Genomic DNA, 20,986 nt, shown 5'->3' with positions numbered 1-20,986 from the left:
GAAACATAAGGAGTGGGAAGGAGTCATCTATAGTCCCCGGTCACCACACTGAGAATGGACTTTTGTAGGCAGAGGATAACCCATCAATCAATGGTATTTACAGAGCATTATACTAAGCACTTGGGAAAGTACAGTACAAAAGAGTTGCTAGACACGTCTCCTGCCCATGATGAGCTTACAGTCTAGCGACAAGCTTGCAGCCTCGAGACAATGTACAATGCTGAGAGATTGGAAATTGGAGGTTATATCCTGACCCCTGGCACTGGCAAGCCACTTCAGTTTGCTGGGCTTCGGTTTCACCACCTGCAAAATGGGCATTTGAAAAATTCCAGGTCACTCGGTGAGAACTCTTGCTTCCGAGTGTTGCCAAAACGCTCGCTTTACAAAATCATCAGGGTTCGCATTTGGGGAGTTTGAGAAAATGCCATTTGGAAGTAATCCTCGGGTTTGATTTTTGAGAAGAAGATTCTTGTAAAGTAAGGTTTCAATTCTGAACATTTCAGGTGGTGCTTTGGCCTTTATTTCTGGGCGTCATGAGCACCAACATCTGTGGGAAAAATGTTTCTCTGCTAAAGCTGCTCCTTTCCAGCCCTTGCTACCGATGTCCGCGGGTAACAAAGCAGTTGAACATGTCAGCCCAGGGACCTGTACGCAGTTACGTCAGTCTTAACGTGTCCAACCTAATTAACTTGCATTACCCCAGTGCTTAAAACAGTGCTTGACACATAGTAAACGCTTAACATATAACAATAATAATAATAATGATAACGTTTACTGCCAGTTTCCTCTCCCCAATTATATATACTCCTACATTGGGAGCTCCCCACGGGACAAGGACGGTCTAAATGATGGTACATGTTAAGCACTTACTACGTGCCAAGCGCTGGGATAAATACAAGATAGTCAGGTTGGACACAGTCCCCCACCCTACACAGGACTCCCAGTCTAAAAGGGAGGGAGAACAGGTGATGAGTTCCCATTCTACAGATGAGGACATAGAGGCCTGAAGAAGTTGAGTGACTTGTCCAAGGTCACACAGCAGACAAGGGGCAGAGCCGGGATTGGAAACTAGGTCCTGTGACTCCCATCCCTGGGTTGCTTCCCTAGCCTGGCCCTGCACTCGGATTAGCGGCTTTGAGGGAAGAGAGTGAGCTGGAGCCAGGGAAGCGGGGAGACCATCGAATGGTTAATTCATTGAGTTCCTCCTGAGCACCCAGTTTTGAACTGGGCCCTAGGGAGAATACATTAGGAACTGTTCTCCACCTCCTCTCCATCTTCCTTCTCCCTCTCTTGTAGCCCGCTGATTTTGATTTTTTTTTTTTTTTAGTGTATTTGTCTATGTCTTATGCTGCCTTAGTGTTGTGTTTCATTGCTCCAATAATAGAGAAGCAGTCTGGCCAAGTGGAAAGAGCCCGGGCTAGGGAATCAGAGAATCTGGGTTCTAATCCCGGCTCCACCGCTTGTCTGCTGTGTGACCCCAGGGCAAGCCACTTCACTTCTCCGTGTCTGTTTCCTCACTAAAATGGAGTTTCCATGCCTGTTCCCCCTTCTCTTTAGACTGTGAGACCCATAGGGGACAGGGAGTATGTCCAACCTAATTAACTTGTATTATCCCAGCATTTAAAACAGTGCTTGACACATAGCAAACGCTTAACATATAACGATAATAGTAATGATAATGCCTACCTCCCACTTGATTCATTCATTCAATCGTATTAATTGAGCACTTACTGTGTGCAGAGACTCCTAGACTGGTAGCTCCCCAAGGGACAGGGATTGTGTCTGATTCCCACCTGTACATTCTTTCCCAGGGCTTAGTGCAGTGCTCCGCACACAAGAAGCACTTAATAATTGCTATTACTACTACTACTTTGGCCGCCCCACACCCTCTTTCCTTTCCTTTATTTCCTCAAAGCTTCAGCGTCTCAATGTTCCACGCTAAGTTTACCCCAAAGACTAAAACAATAACTTGACCCCACTGGGGCCAGTCTCCTGGGCCTCCATTTTGTTTTGGGCATTAAGCCTGGCACAAAATGGTTGTTCTGCTTGACAGAGCAGACTACCGTCGTGGACAAATACAGTTTTCATTCATTAAACTTGCAAAATACTGGCCCTTGAGCTCCTGCTCGCCAGAAACACAGACCGGGCGAGCCACTGACCCATTTCCCGTCTACTGTAATATAATGATCGCAAAATGGTAAGAGAGGGAGAAGAAATAAAATGCTCTAGATTAGTGGGCAAATGAATGACGGGGTAAAATACGGAACCTAAATTATCTACTCAGGACATTAATAACTAAAACACGTTAAACGCTAATGGGAAATGGAGTGCCGCAATTGTTAGGATGGTGGCATCTCAGAGCGGCCAAGTAAACACCCGCACTTTGAAACACCCTCAAAAATCTGGGGAACCTTAAATCACGAAACTGCCCGTATCCTTGCTTCTTTCTGGAGGGACCAGATGCTGTTCATGGTTCACTCAAGAGCATCCCCAGAGTGTGATACACACTGGCAAGGCAGTCGGTCATCTGGGGCTGGGCAAGGAGGCTGGGTCAATCGATCAATGGTATTTACTGAGTGCTTACTGTGTGCAGAGCACTGTACTAAGCGCTTGGGAGAGTACAACAGAACAATAAGCAGACACATTCCCTGCCCACAATGAGCTTACAGTCTAGAGGGGGAGATAGACTAATATACAGATAAATTACAGATATGGACATAAGTGCTGCGGGGCTGGAAGGGAGGATGAATAATAATAATAATAATAACAATAATAATAATAATGGCATTTACTAAGCGCTTACTATGTGCAAAGCACTGTTCTAAGCGCTAGGGACATAACAAGGTGATCAGGTTGTCCCCCGTGGGGCTCCCAGTCTTAATCCCCATTTTACAGATGAGGGAACTGAGGCCCAGAGAAGTGAAGTGACTTACCCAAAGCCACACAGCAGACAAGTGGCAGAGCTGGGATTTGAACCCATGACCTCTGACTCCAAAGCCCAGGCTCTTTCCCCTGAGCCACACTGCTTCCATGAATAAAGGGAGCAAGTCAGAGCGATGCAGAAGGGAGTGGGAGAAGAGGAAAGGAGGACTTTCTTGGAGGAGGTGGGCCTTCAATAAGGCTTTGAAGGGGGGTACGGTAATTGTCTGTCGGATGTGAGGAGGGACAGTGTTTCAGGCCAAAGGGAGGACGTGGGCGAGGGGTCAGCAGCGAGAACGAGGAGACTGAGGTACAATGAGAGGATGAGCGTTAGAGGAGCGGACTGTGCGGCAGTAGAAGAGTAAGAGGGGGCAAGATGATAGGGAAGCTGGCGTGTGTCCAAGGGCTATAAACGGCAGATGACCCGATTTTGCCACTGGGTGCTTTGACACAAAAACCCCTTCCCAGCACAGCTAAGGGTGAAACCAACACACACCACGAAACCCAAGCAAAAGGGAAGCATAAAGTCGGGCCTAGATCAGTTCTCCAAACGGAAGCCCAGCCCCAGCCCTGCAGCTGACAGAAGTAATCCAGAAAAGAGTATGGTCGTAGGAGTATCTACCCCAGGGCTTAGTACGGTGCTCGGCGCATAGTATATGCTTAAAAAACTCCATTAATATTATTAGTAGTAGTAATATTAATAGTCATAGTGGTAATAATAATGATGGCATTTGTTAAGCGCTTACTATGTGCAAAGCACTGTTCTCAGTGATGATGATGATGATGGCATTTGTTAAGCGCTATGTGCAAAGCACTGTTCTAAGAGCTGGGGAGGTTACAAGGTGATCAGGTTGTCCCATGGGGGGCTCACAGTCTTAATCCCCATTTTACAGATGAGGGAACTGAGGCACAGAGCTGACAATTGGCAGAGCCGGCATTCCAACCCCTGACCTCTGACTCCAAAGTCCGGGCTCTTTCCACTGAGCCACATTGAAGTGCTGGGGAGGATATAAGGTGCTCAGATTGTCCCTCGTGGGGCTCACAGTCTTAATCCCCATTTTACAGACGAGGGAACTGAGGCACAGAGAAGTGAAGTGATCTGCCCGAAGTCACACAGCTGACAAGCGGCAGAGCCAGAATTTGAACCCACGGCCTCTGACTCCCAAGCCCTTGCTCTTTCCACTGAGCCACGCTGCTTCTCAGTAGTGGTAGTAATAATAATAACGGTATTTGTTCTTACTGAGCACCCATTGAATAAATATGGTGTTTGTTTTTGCTTTGTTTTTTAAATAATAATAATTATGGTATTTATTAAGCACTTACTATGTGCCAAGCACTGGGACAGATACAAGGTAATTGGGTTGTTCCACGGTGGGGCTCAGAGTCTCAATCCCCATTTTACAGACGAGGGAACTGAGGGACAGAGAAGTTAGGTCGCTTGCCCAAGGTCACACAGCAAACAAGTGGAAGAGACGGGATTAGAACCCACGCCCTCCGACTCCCAAGCCCATGCTCTATCCACTAGGCCATAAGCACTTTGGGATTAGCGCTGGGCTGGATATACGATAATCAGGTTGGACACGGTCCCGATCCCCCATGGGGAGCCACAGTCTAAACTCCGGAGAGCCGGGATTAGATCCCGGATCCCCTGACTGCTAGTCCCATGCTTTTCCCACTAAGCCACAAAGCCTCATGAATTTAAGGATCCACAGTATTGGTTTATGTGAAAACCTCTCTCTATATATATATCAAAGGCTTCGGACTGAAGCTGGGGGGCTAAGGAGGGGCTAGCAAACACGGGGAAAATATTTTGCAGAAGGCAAAGTAAACGATGACGACCATGACCCTGTCTCTTGTCCATCTGTGGGGAATCAAGCCAGAAAGGGGAAGCGGTCGGGGAGAGGGACGAGAGGAAGAGCAAGTTCTTCAAAACACATACACATGACAAGTCAGGGGTGTAACGTGGGGTCCCTGGGCATTTCCCTGGGATTTTTGGTCAAGGCAGAAAGTCAGTCAGTCCGGCAGTCAGTCAGTCATATTTATTGAAAGCTTACGGTGTGCGAAGCACTGTGCTAATTGATTGGGACAGTACAATATAACAACAGACACATTCCCTGACCACAGCAAGCTTAGTCTAGAGGGGGAGACAGACATTAATATTAATAGATAACGTAATAGGTAACACATCTGTACATAAGTACAGTGCTCTGCGCACAGTAAGTGCTCAATAAATGCGATTGAATGAATTCATTCATCCACTAAATACGACCGAATGGATGAAAGCACTGTGGGGCTGGGAGGGGGGAATAATAATAAGGGCATTAATTAAGAGCTTACTATCAATCAATCGTATTTATTGAGCGCTTACTGTGTGCAGAGCACTGTACTAAGCGCTTACTATGTGCCAAGCACTGTTCTAAGCGCTGGGGGAGATACAAGGCAATCAGGTTATCCCACGTGGGGCTCACGGTCTTAATCCCCATTTCATAGATGGGGTAACTGAGGCACAGAGAAGTCAAGTGACTTGCCCGAAGTCACACGGATGACAAGTGGCGGAGTCAGGATTAGAACCCATGACCTCTGACTCCCAAGCCCGGGCTCTTTCCACTGAACCACGGGAGCAAGTCAAGGTGACGCAGAAGGGAGTTTAAGAAAAAGAAAAAGGGGGGTTAGTCAGGGAAGGCCTCTTGGAGGGGATGTGTCTTCATAAGGGCTTTATTATCATTAATATATGTTAATATATATTATTAATAATAATGTTAAGGGCTTACTATGTGTCAAGCACGGTACTAAGTGCTGGGGTAGACACAAGTTAATCTCTGCAGTCCTAGCTCACAAGGGGCTCAGAGTCTAGAAGAGAGGGAGAAACAGGAATCGAATCCCCACTTTCCTGATGGGGAAACTAAGGCTCGGAAAAGTGAAGTGACTACCCCAAGGTCAAACAGCAGGCCCGTGGCCAAGGTGGAATTAAAACCAGGTTCTTCAGACTCCCAAGTCTGGGCTCTCAATAGTAATAATAATGGTATTTGTTAAGTGCATACTGTGTGCCAAGCACTGTTCTAAGCACTAGGGTAACACAAGGTAATCAGGCTGGCCCACGTGGGGCTCACAGTCTTCATCCCCATTTTACAGATGAGGTAACTGAGGCCCAGAGAAGTTACGTGACTTGGCCAAAGTCACACAGCTGACAAGTGGCAGAACTGGGATTAGAACCCATGACCTCTGACTCCCGAGCCCAGACTCTTTCCACTAAGCCAGGGGTCAGCCAGTCAGTCACTCTTTTTGTTGAGTGCTCACTGTGTGCAGAGCACTGTACTAAGTGCTCGACCGAGCAGCGCTTAGAGAAGCAGCATGGCTCAGTGGAAAGAGCATGGGCTTTGGAATCAGAGATCATGGGTTCAAATCCCGGCTCCGCCAATTGTCAGCTGTGTGACTTTGGGCAAGTTACTTAACTTCTCCGGGCCTCAGTTACCTCATCTGTAAAATGGGGATTATGACTGTGAGCCCCCCCGTGGGACAACGTGATCACTCTGTAACCTCCCCAGCGCTTAGAACAGTGCTTTGCACATAGTAAGCGCTTAATAAATGCCATCATCATCATCATCATCATCAACAATCTAACAATGTTATCAGACACAGTCCCTGTCCACAACCAGCGCAGACCCTGGAGGGGTCCAGACGGGGTCCAGGCTGCAGCAGGTCTCCCCGTGGTCAGATAAGATTGGGGGCGGGTTGAAAAGCAGGCAGGTGGCCCTAGGGCAAGCATGGCCTTCCAAGACTTGGAGCAAAGCCACGACGGTCAAAGGACACGATGCCCGCTTTACGGACTCTGGCCGGAACGCATGCTCAGACAGACTCTGCAGCTCCGTCTCTGAGCTCTGCCAGCCAAAATGCCCTGCCAGACTCACCGTAGCACTAAGAGGGGCGGTGACGGTCACCGATGCAGAAAGCCCAGGGGCTCGCCTGACAAAATTCCCAGGGGACCCCGTTCAAGGATTCCAAATGAACTTACGGGAGCCCCTTTCCAAAAAGAAATCTTGGGAGAACACCTGGTTCGGCTTGGACTCCTCGGAAATAGAGAAGCAGTGTGGCCTAATGGATAGGCCACTCCTCACTGTGCCTCGTTCTCGCCTGCCCCGCCGTCGACCCCCGGCCCACGTCACCCCCCCCGGCCTGGAATGCCTTCCCTCTGCCCCTCCGCCAAGCTAGCTCTCTTCCTCCCTTCAAGGCCCTGCTGAGAGCTCACCTCCTCCAGGAGGCCTTCCCAGACTGAGCCCCCTCCTTCCTCTCCTCCTCCTTCCCCTCTCCATCCCCCCCTCCTTACCTCCTTCCCTTCCCCACAGCACCTGTATATATGTATATATGTTGGTACGGATTTATTACTCTATCTATTGATTTATTTTACTTGTACATATCTATTCTATTTATTCTATTTTGTTAGTATGTTTGGTTTTGTTCTCTGTCTCCCCCTTCTAGACTGTGAGCCCGCTGTTGGGTAGGGACCGTCTCTATATGTTGCCAACTTGGACTTCCCAAGCGCTTAGTACAGTGCTCCGCACACAGTAAGCGCTCAATAAATACGATTGAATGAACGAATGAATGAATAGAAGCCAGAGGACCTGGGTTCTAATTCTGACTCTGCCGCTGGTCTGCTGGGTGACCTTGGGCAAGTCACTTCACTTCTCTGGACCTCAGTGACCTCATCTGTAAACTGGGGACTAGGACTGTGAGCCCTATACGCGACAAGGACTTCTCTGTGCCTCCGTTACCTCATCGTACTTCCCAAGAGCTTAGTACACCGCTCTGCACACAGCAAGCGCTCAATAAATATGATTGAATGAATGAATGAATGAATCAGCAAAATGGGGATTAAAAATGTGAGTCTTATGTGGGACAGGGACAGGGATAATCTAATCCGATTATCTTGTATCTACCCCAGTGCTTAATACAGTACTTGTAGTAAACTCTTAACAAGGATCACAATTATTATCTTTATTTTTACCGTCTTCCCCTGCTCAGATACCACCACCCAGAGTCCTCCCAGGGCGGTGGCTCAGGTCTGGGCAGAATGAAGAGAGCATACATATTCATTATTGTACATATTTATTACTCTATTTATTTATTTTACTTGTACATATCTATCCTATTTATTTTATTTTGTTAGTATGTTTGGTTTTGTTCTCTGTCTCCCCCTTTTAGACTGTGAGCCCACTGTTGGGTAGGGACTGTCTCTATATGTTGCCGATTTGTACTTCCCAAGCGCTTAGTACAGTGCTCTGCACATAGTAAGCGCTCAGTAAATACGATTGATGGTTGATGATGAGGGGCTGGGCTGGCCTCTCGGTCTCAGGTCTCCCGCTGACCTAGGCCGCCCGAGGCATGTCCAACATCTGCACTGGAAATGACGGGCCCCACATGGGTGGATTTTCTTTGGGGTTTACCTCCGAACACCAAAGTAAACCCCAAAATGCTTAGGTGCTTAAAGAAACAAAATGGTCCCTGCTACAGGGACACACTTGGGGCATCATTTTCAAATAAAGAGCGCACACACACACACACACACACACACACAATCACCAGCCCACCCTTTCAATTCAATGGCAGATCACACGGCTGGGAGGCCAATCCTTAGGTTTTTGATTAGGCCCCGATCCCAAGGGTAATACAATTTTCATCAGCCTCATGTCCTTTACGGTTGTCGGGGGGGGGGGGGGGACCAAGGAGAAACCAGTTTTGCTCAATACCCGCCTCTCCCACCACCGCAACTACTATTACTACTACTACCCCTTAACCCAATTACAAATGGATTCTCAGTTCTCCTTGCAGCGCCGGGTGATTACTCAGACCCTATTAAAAAGCCGATCCTGACCCCACTCGAAACAGATGCCCAAAGCCAAAGGAAACTGGGAAGCTTTAAATAACCACGGGGCTGATTGCTGTGAAGCCGCTGCCCAGCAAAGCTTGCAACTCTGTTTTCAGAAGAAGGAGGGGGAAAATAGCCAAGCTGGAGGTGTCAGAATGACCGCTTCCTTTTTTTAGATCAAACGCGGCACTTGCCTTGGAACACCAAACCATGTCCCTACTTTGATTCAGACCCCAATTTCTCCTATGGGATCATCATCATCAGTCGTATTTATTGAGCGCTTACTATGTGCAGAGCACTGTACTAAGCGCTTGGGAAGTACAAATTGGCAACACATATGGTTGTTACATGGGATGTAACCTCCTCCCCATCCCTCCCCACAGCACCTGTATATATGTTTGGACAGATTTATTACTCTATTTATTTTACTTGTACCTATTTACTATTCCATTTATTTTGTTAATATGTTTTGTTGTCTGTCTCCCCCTTCTAATAATAATAATAATGATAATGTTGGTAGCGCTTACTATGTGCCAAGCACTGTTCTAAGTGCTGGGGTAGATACAAGGTAATCAGGTTGTCCCACGTGGGGCTCACAGGCTTAATCCCCATTTTACAGATGAGGGAACTGAGGCCCAGAGAAGTGAAGTGACTTGCCCAAAGTCACACAGCTGACAAGTGGCGGAGCCGGGATGTGAACCCCGACCTCTGACTCCAAAGCCCGGGCTCTTTCCACTGAGCCACGCTGCTTCTAGACTGTGAGCCCACTGTTGGGTAGGGACCGTCTCTATAAGTTGCCAACTTGTACTTCCCAAGCACTTAGTACAGTGCTCTGCACACAGAAGCGCTCAATAAATACAAATGAATGAATGAATGAATCTAGAGGGGGAGACAGCCATTAATATAAACAAATTACGGATACGTATGGAAGCGCTGTGGGTGAAGTGAACATCAAGGTCCTAAAGAAAACAGACAATTCTCCCACAGAGCAGGGAGGAGGGGAGAGGATGAAGGAGGGGCAGGTGCTTTTTCCCCCCATGTGACAGATGGGGAAGTGTGAAGTGATCACAAATTTACCCTGAATCACCCAGTGCGCCTGAGGAGAAGGTTAATATCCTCTCACACCCCTGATGTGTGAGCCCTGGCTCTTTCCCTCCTTTCTGCTCTCCTCCCTCTAGATGATAAACCCGGTGTGGGCAGGGAATGAGTCTATTATGTTCTTGTGTTGTACTCTCCCTAGAGCTTAGTACAGTGCTCTGCACGCAGTTAGCGCTCAATAAATACTACTGATATTGATTGATTGGCCTTGCTTCTCGGCCTCTCCCAGCCCACACTGGAACGACCCTCCCCACTCCAAATTCTTGGTTGTTACATTCATTCAATCGTATTTATTGAGCGCTTACTGTGTGCAGAACACTGTACTAAGTGCTTATAATAATAATGACGGCATTTATTAAGCACTTACTATGCGCAAAGCACTGTGCATCCCCCTTTCTCCCCCTCCCCATCCCCCCGCCTTACCTCCTTCCCCTCCCCACAGCACCAGGATATATGTATATATGTTTGTACATATTTATTACTCTATTTATTTATTTATTTTACTTGTACTTATTTATTCTATTTATTTTATTTTGTTAATATGTTTTGTTTTGTTGTCTGTCTCCCCCTTCTAGACTGTGAGCCCGCTGTTGGGTAGGGACCGTCTCTAGATGTTGCCAACTTGTACTTCCCAAGCGCTTAGTCCAGTGCTCTGCACACAGTAAGCGCTCAATAAATACGATTGAATGAATGAATGAATATTATTATTATCACAGCGTGGCTCAGTGGAAAGAGCACAGGCTTTGGAGTCAGCGGTCATGGGTTCGAATCCTGGCTCCGCCACATGTCTGCTGTGTGACCTTGGGCAAGTCACTTCACTTCTCAGAGGCTCAGTTACCTCATCTGTAAAATGGGGATGATGACTGTGAGCCCCACGCAGGACAACCTGATCACCTTGTATCCCCCCAGCGCTTAGAACAGTCCTTTGCACATAGTAAGCACTTAACAAATGCCATCATTATCATTATTATTATTATTATTAATAATAATAATAAATACGATTGAATGAATGAATGAATGAATGTTCTAAGCGCTGGGGAGGTTACAAGGAGATCAGGTTGTCCCACTGGGGGTTTACAGTCTTAATCCTCATTTTACAGATGAGGGAACTGAGGCACAGAGAATCAATCAATCAATCGTATTTGAGAGCTTACTGTGTGCAGAGCACTGTACTAAGCGCTTGGGAAGTCCAAGTTGGCAACATATAGAGACAGTCCCTACCCAACAGTGGGCTCACAGTCTAAAAGGGGGAGACGGAGAACAAAACCAAACATACTAACAAAATAAAATAAATAGAATAGATATGTACAAGTAAAATAAATAGAGTAATAAATATGTACAAACATATATACATATATACAGAGAAGTTAAATGACTTGCCCAAAGTCACACAGCTGAGCAGTGGTGGAAGCAGGATTAGAACCCATGACCTCTGACTCCCAAGCCCGGGCTCTTTCCACTGAGCCACGCTTACATAAGGGTGTCTCTGCGACTCCCTATGAGCTTACAAGCCCAAAGTGAAGTCATCAGCTCCCCACCTCTGCTTTATCCCAAAACAAATAACTTTTCCTCATGGATATAATTTAGGCAAAAGGGGAATACCCCTCTGCAACCACCATCGATCAAGTTAGTGATCGTGAAATGAGAACTGAATCAGTAACAGACCTAATCCTTAGATGGTGAGCCTCCCAAGGACGGTGTCTAAATTTCTCCCGGGGCTTAGTACAGTGTTCTGCATAGAGTAAGCGCTTAATAAATACTACTACCACTTGTTACTCAGACTACATCTTGGAGGCCCCAAACAAAAATTGGCCAATTCTGGCACCCTGGGTAACCTCGGTTACTTTCTAACATGGCTGAATTTTTCTCTTTTCTTCAAACCCTCTTGTCCCCTTTGGGTAAAATCTTGAACCTGACTGCAATTGCTACCAATTAATAAAGCCATGCTGCCTATATTATAAAAACCTACAGTGGGATCCCCCTGATAGGCTATCTGAAATGTTCAACGGTCCTAGGACTGTATTTTTGCCTCTATCAACAATCTCCAATTTTTCTTTCATAAAAAGTTTTTGTTTTACTATAAAAAATAAGGGCACTGAATAGATGGCCACAAAAGATGGAATTTAAATCCTGTGAGGAGTGTGTCCCAGAGCCAAAAAAACCCCCCAAACCACTCCAAACCCCAAATTCCTTCTTACTAGCCATAATACAGTGCCCCATGTATTCACTCATTCATTCAATCGTATTTATTGAGCGCTTACTGTGTGCAGAGCACTGTACTTGAGGGCAGGAATCTTCCCTACTTACTCTACTGTACCCTCCCAAGGGGTAAGACAGTGCTCTGGCAAAGAGCAGATGCTTAAATTCCACTGATAATAATAATAATAATGGCATTTATTAAGCGCTTACTATGTGCCAAGCACTGTTCTAAGCACTGGGGAGGATACAAGTTGATCGGGTTGTCCCACGAGGGGCTCACGGTTTTAATCCCCATTTTACAGATGAGGTAACTGAGGCACAGAGAAGTGAAGTGACTTGCCCAGACTCACACAGCTGACAAGCGGCGGAGCCAGGATTTGAACCCATGACCTCTGACTCCAAAGCCCGGGCTCTTTCCACTGAGTCACGCTGCTTCTCTAATGAATTCAATATGCTTTTGGGAGGGCGGGAGATATGACAGGTAAGGGTTTTCTCCTTTATAACTGTAAATCTCTTGTTGCTGGGGTTTGGGTGGCTGAAATGAAATGTGTAGATATTACCCATTTAAAATGTGTTAAAATGGCTTGTTTATGTGGGGAAGATCTCTCTCCTTAGAGAAGCTTTAGAAAAGATTATACCTCCCCTCCCAGCCCCCAAATAAACAGAACGAAACCAATACAATACGAAGAGGGTCTTTTCCTACAGCTTGGCATGTTTACTAGCAGTTAGGCTGCAGAATAAATGAGCGCCTGAGTCCAGAAAACAGCCTTTAGGCACCCCCAAGTTCACCCTTAATTACAAAGAATTACAGAGAAGCAGCGTGGCTCAGTGGAAAGAGCCCGGGCTTTGGAGTCAGAGGTCATGGGTTCAAATCCCGGCTCCGCCACTTGCCAGCTGTGTGACTTTGGGCAAGTCACTTCACTTCTCTGAGCCTCAGTTACCTCATCTGGAAAACGGGGATTAAGAGTGGGAGCCCCCCGTGGGACAACCTGATCACCTTGTAACCTCCCCGAGCACTTAGAACAGTGCTTTGCACATAGTAAGCGCTTAATAAATGCCACTGTTATTATTACAATGCCGATCGCCTTCAACACTTTCAGAGTCTTGCATTCACCTCGACTCCATCTTCACTAGACTGGCTCTAGAGATAAAATTGACTTTGACTACTAAGGAGAGGCTCGAGCTACCTCGCGGTTGCAACGAATTTGAGACGGAAGGATGAATCGACCTATGCAGATTCTACAGTAGAAGTCGCCGAAACTGGCAGTGGCAACAGGGGTGACCCCTGACCGTTGGCTAACCCCTCACCCCCCAAATAAATTATCTCTGTTCAAGCTGGTCTGCTAGCAAACCTGGGTTCCACCCCCTGAATGCTGCCCTCTTTCCAAAACCTCTAGGCTTTCCAATAACCTGATGGGGAAGGAGGTTATCGTTTCTGATCCAAAAAATAGATGAAGAAAGCTGAAAATGAATTAGCTCTATGAACCGACAGGTTGGGCACCTCAGCTCTGTGAGGTATCGAATCTCAAAGGAAGATTCCAGGGGGGCACCAAGACGGAGACAACACTCGGGGAAAAAAAATAACGAGGAAGAAGGGGCAGAGCAAGGGGAGAGAGAAGACGATGGGTGAGAGAGAAGAAAGAAAGAAACTGGGGGCGGGGGGGATGAAAGGAATGGAGATTGGAAGGTTTTTTAGGGAGACAAATACTTGGGAAGGTTCGCCTGCCCTTTCTCTCTCTTCTCCTCCCTCACCCTGTGGTCCTACCCCCCCCACCCCCATCCCCGCCACCCGGCCTCTGGCCAATTCTTGTTCTAACAGGGGGGATGCGGTAGCGATGCCCGGGGGCCTGGATGGGACCGTACCTTCGTGGGTCGGTTCCGGGTCGGGAGTCAAGGAGATGTCATCTAGCTCACGCAGGCAAAGCCACTCTCCGTCCATAGACACTCGGAACTTGCAAAGGTAGATGGTCTCCATGGCCGCCTGGGTGATTTTGTCAGTGGTTGGGGTCGGCGTCTCGCTTGGAGGCGTCAGGGCCGACATGATGACTCAGCTGGGACCACGGCACACCACACACACGCACACAAATAAACACCACACCAAAAGAAAGAGGCACCCCCGAGCTCCGGAAAGGCAATCTTTCAGATGAAAAGACCCCCCCAAATAAATAAATCAATAAAAATAAAAAATGCCTTGCTATTTAAGAACAGCTAGGCTCAAGACCCACAACGCTACTCTCTCTTCGCTCCTAAAATCATCCCCCGGTCTCGGAGGATAAAAGGATGCTTGTCTTCTCCCAGCTCCCTCTTCCTTTCTTTCCCCTCTTGCTCCCTCTTTTCTTCAGCGGAGCCGGAGGCGACAAAGAATCTCAGCCGGCTGCCCCCTTGGCTTCAGAAACGTGGCCTCCGTAGGAGCACGAGAAGAAAGCCTCTTCCTCCGCCGGTGACCGCAACGCCAAAGGAGAAGCAGAAGCGAGCATCTATTTTCTCCCGAGAGCTGGGAAGAGGAGCCCCCGGGCCGCTGAAATCAGCCGCTGCCGTCTCGGCTGGGCTCAGCCCGTCTCTGGACGGCTAATGGGGTTGCTTGTGCGCAGTAAGCAGGGTGTTGACCAAAATGGCTGACTAATGAACTGAACTGAAAATCCAGACTCATGTGACCAGCTGCTCTGAGCGTAGGGCAAGTGATTCCCAGGATGCTTTATTGATGCTGCTGATGCAGGGAGAGCAATTAGGCCGTGCGCTCTCTCCGTCTGCCTCTCTCATCTCTGCACAGCCCACTTCGAGGCAGGGTGAGTCAATCTGGGTTCGGCTCTCATCATCATCATCATCAATCGCATTTATTGAGCACTCACTATGTGCAGAGCACTGTACTAAGCGCTTGGGAAGTACAAGTTGGCAACACGTAGAGACAGTCCCTACCCAACAGTGGGCTCACAGTCTAAAAGCAATGCCCCCGAATGATGCCTGCCTTCCACATTTGGGGAGAAGGGATGGAGCTTCTTTTAGACTGTGAGCCCACTGTTGGGTAGGGACTGTCTCTATATGTTGCCAATTTGTACTTCCCAAGCCCTTAGTACAGTGCTCTGCACATAGCAAGCGCTCAATAAATACGATTGATGATGATGATGGAGCTGAGGAGGGGGCTCTGGGCAGCGGTTCTGGGGCAGGCCGACCTTCCCACCGGCCGTTTGCGAGGTTTGCTCAGCCTGTGGGGTCACGGAAAAACGGCAGCGCGCTCTCTGAGGCCTGGGGGCTCTCATGAATGCCAAGCACACACACTTCCTTCCGTTTGACAGCCTGTATTTTCATCCATTTGGAAATTCCTCCAGCCTCGTCAGATGGGAGGCTGTGTCAGAAACGGAACCTGACGCAGCTAACAAGCACCTCCCGAGTGTCTATTTTCTAAATGCTCCCATCCACGAGGACAGAGGAGAAAGAAATCGCACGCCAACCTGCACCCGTGAGCTCTCCCTCTGAACTCGCTCAAGAGAAATTTTGCTCAAAAAAAAAAAACCAACCGAAAAAAATTCAATAGGAGCTCCGGGACTGAATGTGATCAAATCGGTCGCACGCACGCACACAAACTGCATCCATATGAATATGGTATGTTTGCTCAGAAATCACTGCAGAAGCAGCATGGACTAGTGAAAAGACTACAAGCCTGGGCGTCCGAGGATCTGCGTTCTAATCCCGGCTCTGCCACTTGTCTGCTGTGTGACCTTGGACGAACTGCTTAACTTCTCTGGGCCTCAGTTCCCTCATCTGCAAAATGGGGATTCAATAACCACTCTCCCTCCTACGTAGACTGTGAGTCCCACGTGCGGCCTGATGATCTGTATCTACCCCAGCGCTAAATACAGTGCTTGGCCCATAGGAAGCGCTTAACAAAACTACCAAAATTATTTAGTGTCCCCCACCTCCTGGCCCCAGATCCTTCATGAGGAGAAAAGATGGGCTCTTCCTGCCTTCTAATAATAATAATGATATAGCATTTATTAAGCACTTACTATGCGCAAAGTGCTGTGCTAAGCACTGGGGAGGTTACAAGGTAATCAGGTTGTCCTATGTGGGGGCTCACAGTCTTAATCCCCATTTTACTGATGAGGGAACTGAGGCCCAGAGAAGTGAACTGACTTTCCCAAAGTCACACAGTTGACAAGTGGTGGAGCTGAGATTTGAACCCATGACCTCTGACTCCAAAGCCCGGGCTCTTTCCACTGAGCCACGGAGATTGAGTAATCAATCTGTCCAGACATACATACAGGTGCTGTGGGGAGGGGAAGGAGGTAGGGCGGGGGGGATGGGGAGGAGGAGGAACCCAGTTTAGCCCCTTTGTTTTACACGGGGCATATTTATTCTATTTATTTTATTTTGTTAATACGCTTTGTTTTGTTCTCTGTCTCCCCCTTCTAGACTGTGAGCCTGCCGTTGGGTAGGGACCGTCTCTGTATGTTGCCAACTTGGACTTCCCAAGCGCTTAGTCCAGTGCTCTGCACACAGTAAGCGCTCAATAAATACGACTGAATGAATGGATGGATGGCTGGGGTTTTGCGGAGCGAGCGCTGTTACTATCCCTGGGGAATGGTTTACCAAGTTTGGCTTGGGAGTCCCCTATGGGGCAGGAATCTGTTTACCTTCGCACTTCCCCACCTGCCTCCCACAGAATGAGAGCCCTTAATAAACACCAAAGCTAATAAACACCATAGAACTACTAATAAAAACCATTACAACGACCAGTGACTCCAGACTGAACCCCCCTTTTCCTCAGCTCCCCCTCCCTATCACCCTGACTCGCTCCCTTTCCATTCCCAGCCCCACAGCACTTGTGCATATATCTATAATTCTATTTATTTACATTAATGCCTGTTGACTTGTTTTGATGTGCATATATCTATAATTCTATTTATTCATATTGATGCTATTCATAGCTGTAATTCTATTTACCTTAATGCCCGTTGACTTGTTTTGATGCGAACATATTTATAATTCTATTTATTTATATTGATGCTATTGATGCCTGTTAACTGTTGATGTCTGTCTCCCCCCTTCTAGACTGTAAGTCCGTTGTGGGCAGGGATTGTCTCTCTTTATTGCTGAACTGTACTTTCCAAGCGCTTAGTTCAGTGCTCTGCACACATTAAGCTCTCAGTAAATACGACTGAATGAATGAATAATAAACACCCCACTACTGCTACCACTGAGACCTTAATAAACACTATTAAAACTATCACTATCCCAGCACTATTCATTCATTCATTCGTATTTATTGAGCACTTACTGTGTGCAGAGCACTGTACTAAGCGCTTGGGAAGTACAAGTTGGCAACATATAGAGACGGTCCCTACCCAACAGTGGGCTCACAGTCTAGAAGGGGGAGACAGACAACAGAACATATTAACAAAATAAAATAAATAGAATAAATATGTACACATAAAATAAATAGAGTAATAAATATGTACAAACATATATACATATATACAGGTGCTGTGGGGAGGGGAAGAAGGTGGGTTCTTAATAAACGCCATTATCACTGCCAGTAAATCCTTAAAACACTCAATTATAACTACCATTACCCTGGCAGTACCAATGAGTCCTTAATAAACACCTGTTAATGTGCCAAGAACTGTACTAAGCGCCGGGGTGGATACAAGCAAATCAGATTGGACACAGTCCCTGTCCCACACGGGGCTCAGAGTCTCAATCCCCATTCTCCAGATGAGGTAACCGAGGCCCAGAGAAGTGAAGTGACTTTCCCAAGGTCCCACAGCAGACACGTGGTGGAGCCGGGATTAGAACCCTTGACCTTCTCACTCCTGGGCCTGTGCTCTAGATACTTTGCCACGCCGCTTCTCTGTAATAATAATAATGATAATAATGGCATTATTAAGCGCTTACTATGTGCAAAGCACTGTTCTAAGCGCTGGGAAGGTTACAAGGTGATCAGGTTGCCCTACGGGGGGCTCACAGTCTTAATCCCCACTTTGCAGATGAGGGATGTGAGCCCGCTGTTGGGTAGGGACCGTCTCTATATGTTGCCAACTTGGACTTCCCAAGCGCTTAATACAGTGCTCGGCACACAGTAAGCGCTCAATCAATACGATTGAATGAATGAATGAATGGTGTGTGACCTTGGGCAAGTCTCTTCACTTCTCTGGGCCTCAGTCGCTTCATCTGGAAAACCGGGATTGAGGCTGTGAGCCCCATGTGGGACAGGGACTGTGTCCAACCTGATTTGCTTGCATCCACTCCAGAGCTTAGTACAGTGCCTCGCACATATGTAAGCACTTAAATACCCTGATTATTATGATGTCTGACCTGATTTTCTTGTAATAATCACGGCATTTATTAAGCGCTTACTATGTGCAAAGCACTGTCCTAAGCGCTGGGGAGGTTACAAGGTGATCAGGTTGTCCCACGGGGGGGGGGGGCTCACAGTCTTAATCCCGCATTTTACAGATGAGGTCACTGAGGCCCACAGAAGTGAAGTGACTTACCCAGAGTCACGCAGCTGACAGCTGGCAGAGCTGGGATTTGAACCCATGACTTCTGACTTATGTTGCCAACTTGTACTTCCCAAGCGCTTAGTACAGTGCTCTGCACACAGTAAGCGCTCAATAAATATGATTGATTGATTGATTGACTCCAAAGCCCGGGCTCTTTCCACTGAGTCACCCCAGAGCCTGGTTCAGTGTACAGCACAAAGTCAGCACTTAATAAATGCCATAATGACAGTTATTATTATTTATTGAATGCTTACGGTGTGTTAAGGACAGGACAATCGGATTAGACACAGTCTCTCTCATGGGCTCACAACCTAAGAGTGAGAGGGAACTAAATCCCTGGACAAAAAAAGCGCGCCTCTGTGAGCATCAGGTCAGACATCTGTCTCTAACATGATCCTCCTATCTACCCCAGCCTTCGTATACATCGATTCGCACATAGTAAACGCTTAATACAGACTTAATTATTTATTATTTTATGATTGTCAGCAGCAAAGGGTGACATAAGGAATCAGGAGTGTTTCCACTTCATTCATTCATTCATTCAATCGCACTTATTAAGCACTTACTGTGTGCAGAGCACTGTACTAAGCGCTTGGGAAGTACAAGTACACTTGGTATACAAAGTTTTGTTAGTGGTGGGAAAAAAGGAAAACAAAAGTAGACGTTTTAATAACCGGAGGACTCCTTCGTGCCCTCTCCCACTGACCCCAGAGGAGTAACTAAACAACAGCTTCGCTTCGCTAAGCGCTTCAAGTTTCAAAGTGAGGGACAAACTGCTCACTGGACTTAGAACAAAGGGCAGCCAGATACTAACGAGGCTCTGGCACGAGGGAAAGTAAAGTTATTACATTTTCGGGAAAACTGCAGGCTCTTTGGTCAATTTTCTCCTCCATTTTTGAATCCCGAACTTCAGTTGCAAGCACTTTTGGGAGCGGGTCTGAGGAAAATAAACTTTCACTCATTCATTCAATCATGTTGACTGAGTGCTTACTGTGCGCAGAGCACTGTACTAAGCGCTTGGGAGAGTACGACAGAACCAAAAACAGACACAGACCCCACCCACAACGAGCTTGCAGCCTAAATAAACCCAGGCTGACCCCAAAGCCGGCTGCTTCTGCCTGCCCCAAGTTTGAGCAAGAACCTGGAATAGATTTTCAGATGTGTCATTACTTTTGAAAGCGTGCGCGTGCACACACAACCACACACACCCCTGCCTTTGTTTCCCTTCACTGGACATTGGCATTAAGGGAAACTCTTCCTTTCTCCATCGCTGCCCCGCAATGTCCTCAATAAACGTGGACTGATTCTCAGGGTGGCCTGGGAGGAGTCTGGCCTATTAAAGAGAGCCTGGAATTGGGAGCCAGAGGAACTGGGTTGTTCTCCTGGCTCTCCCGCTTGCCTGCTCTGTGATCTTGGGCAAGTCATTTCCCTTCCCTGGGCATCAGTTTCCCTGGCAGCAAAATGGGGACTCAATGCCTCTTCTCCCTTAACTTCAGACCGTGAGTCTCGCATGTGCCTGTTACGGTGTACTGTCATTCATTCATTCATTCAATTGTATTTATTGAGCGCTTGCTGTGTGCAGAGCACTGTACTAAGTGCTCACTGTCCCAAGCGCTTAGTACGGCGCTCTGCACAGAGTAAGCGCTCAATAAATACGATCGACAGACTCACAGGGACAGACTGTGTTTGATCTGATTATCCTGTGCCTTCCTTGGTACTCAGTAGTAATAATAATAATGATGATGGTAGTTGTTAAGCGCTTACTATGTGCAAAGCACTGTTCTAAGCACTGGGGGATACAAGATGATCAGGTTGTCCCACATGGGGCTCACAGTCTTAATTCCCATTTTACAGATGAGGGAATTGAGGCCCAGAGAAGGTAAGTAGCTTGCCCAAGGTCACACAGCTGACATGAGAAGCAGCGTGGCTCAGTGGAAAAGAACCCGGGCTTTGGAGTCAGAGGTCATGGGTTCAAATCCCAGCTCTGCCAATTGTCAGCTGTGTGACTTTGGGCAAGTCAATTTGCTTCTCTGGGCCTCAGTTCCCTCATCTGTAAAATGAGGACGAAGACTGTGAGCCCCCCGTGGGACAACCTGATCACCTTGTAACCTCCCTAGCACTTAGAACAGTGCTTTGCACATAGTAAGCACTTAATAAATGCCATCATTATTATTATTATTAAGTGGCGGAGGCAGGATTCGAACCCATGACCTCTGACTCCCAAGCCCGGGCTCTTTCCACTGAGCCACGCACCATTATTATTATAATTTACTGTCACCAGTGCAAGTAGCTGATCTTTCTCGGTAAATAAATTCTAGACTGTGAGCCCACTGTTGGGTAGGGACCGTCTCTATATGTTGCCAACTTATACTTCCCAAGCGCTTAGTACAGTGCTCTGCACACTGTA

The 20,986-nt window shown here is 47.3% G+C and overlaps 1 protein-coding gene across 6 annotated transcripts in view; it reads right to left on the bottom strand.

Moving 5' to 3' along the window:
- RUFY3 (RUN and FYVE domain containing 3) overlaps positions 1-20,986 on the bottom strand; it is an 86,502-nt gene that overhangs the window by 48,595 nt on the left and 16,921 nt on the right. Inside the window, exon 1 of one of the 6 annotated variants that reach the window (XR_005454668.1) lies at positions 13,943-14,939. The exons of 1 other annotated variant lie outside the window; for it this stretch is intronic. Coding sequence is in view for 4 of the 5 variants with exons in the window: in XM_038759457.1 (XP_038615385.1) it covers positions 13,943-14,120 (178 nt within the window). In the remaining variant the exon portion in view is untranslated. Of the gene's footprint in view, positions 1-13,942; positions 14,944-20,986 lie in introns of those variants that run through there. 4 more of the 6 variants (XM_038759457.1, XM_038759459.1, XM_038759461.1 and 1 more) reach the window with 4 other exon arrangements.

The sequence above is a fragment of the Tachyglossus aculeatus genome, chromosome 17, assembly GCF_015852505.1.
Source record: "Tachyglossus aculeatus isolate mTacAcu1 chromosome 17, mTacAcu1.pri, whole genome shotgun sequence".
NCBI classification, from domain to species: Eukaryota; Metazoa; Chordata; class Mammalia; order Monotremata; family Tachyglossidae; genus Tachyglossus; species Tachyglossus aculeatus.
This window is presented reverse-complemented; position numbering and strand designations above follow the sequence as displayed.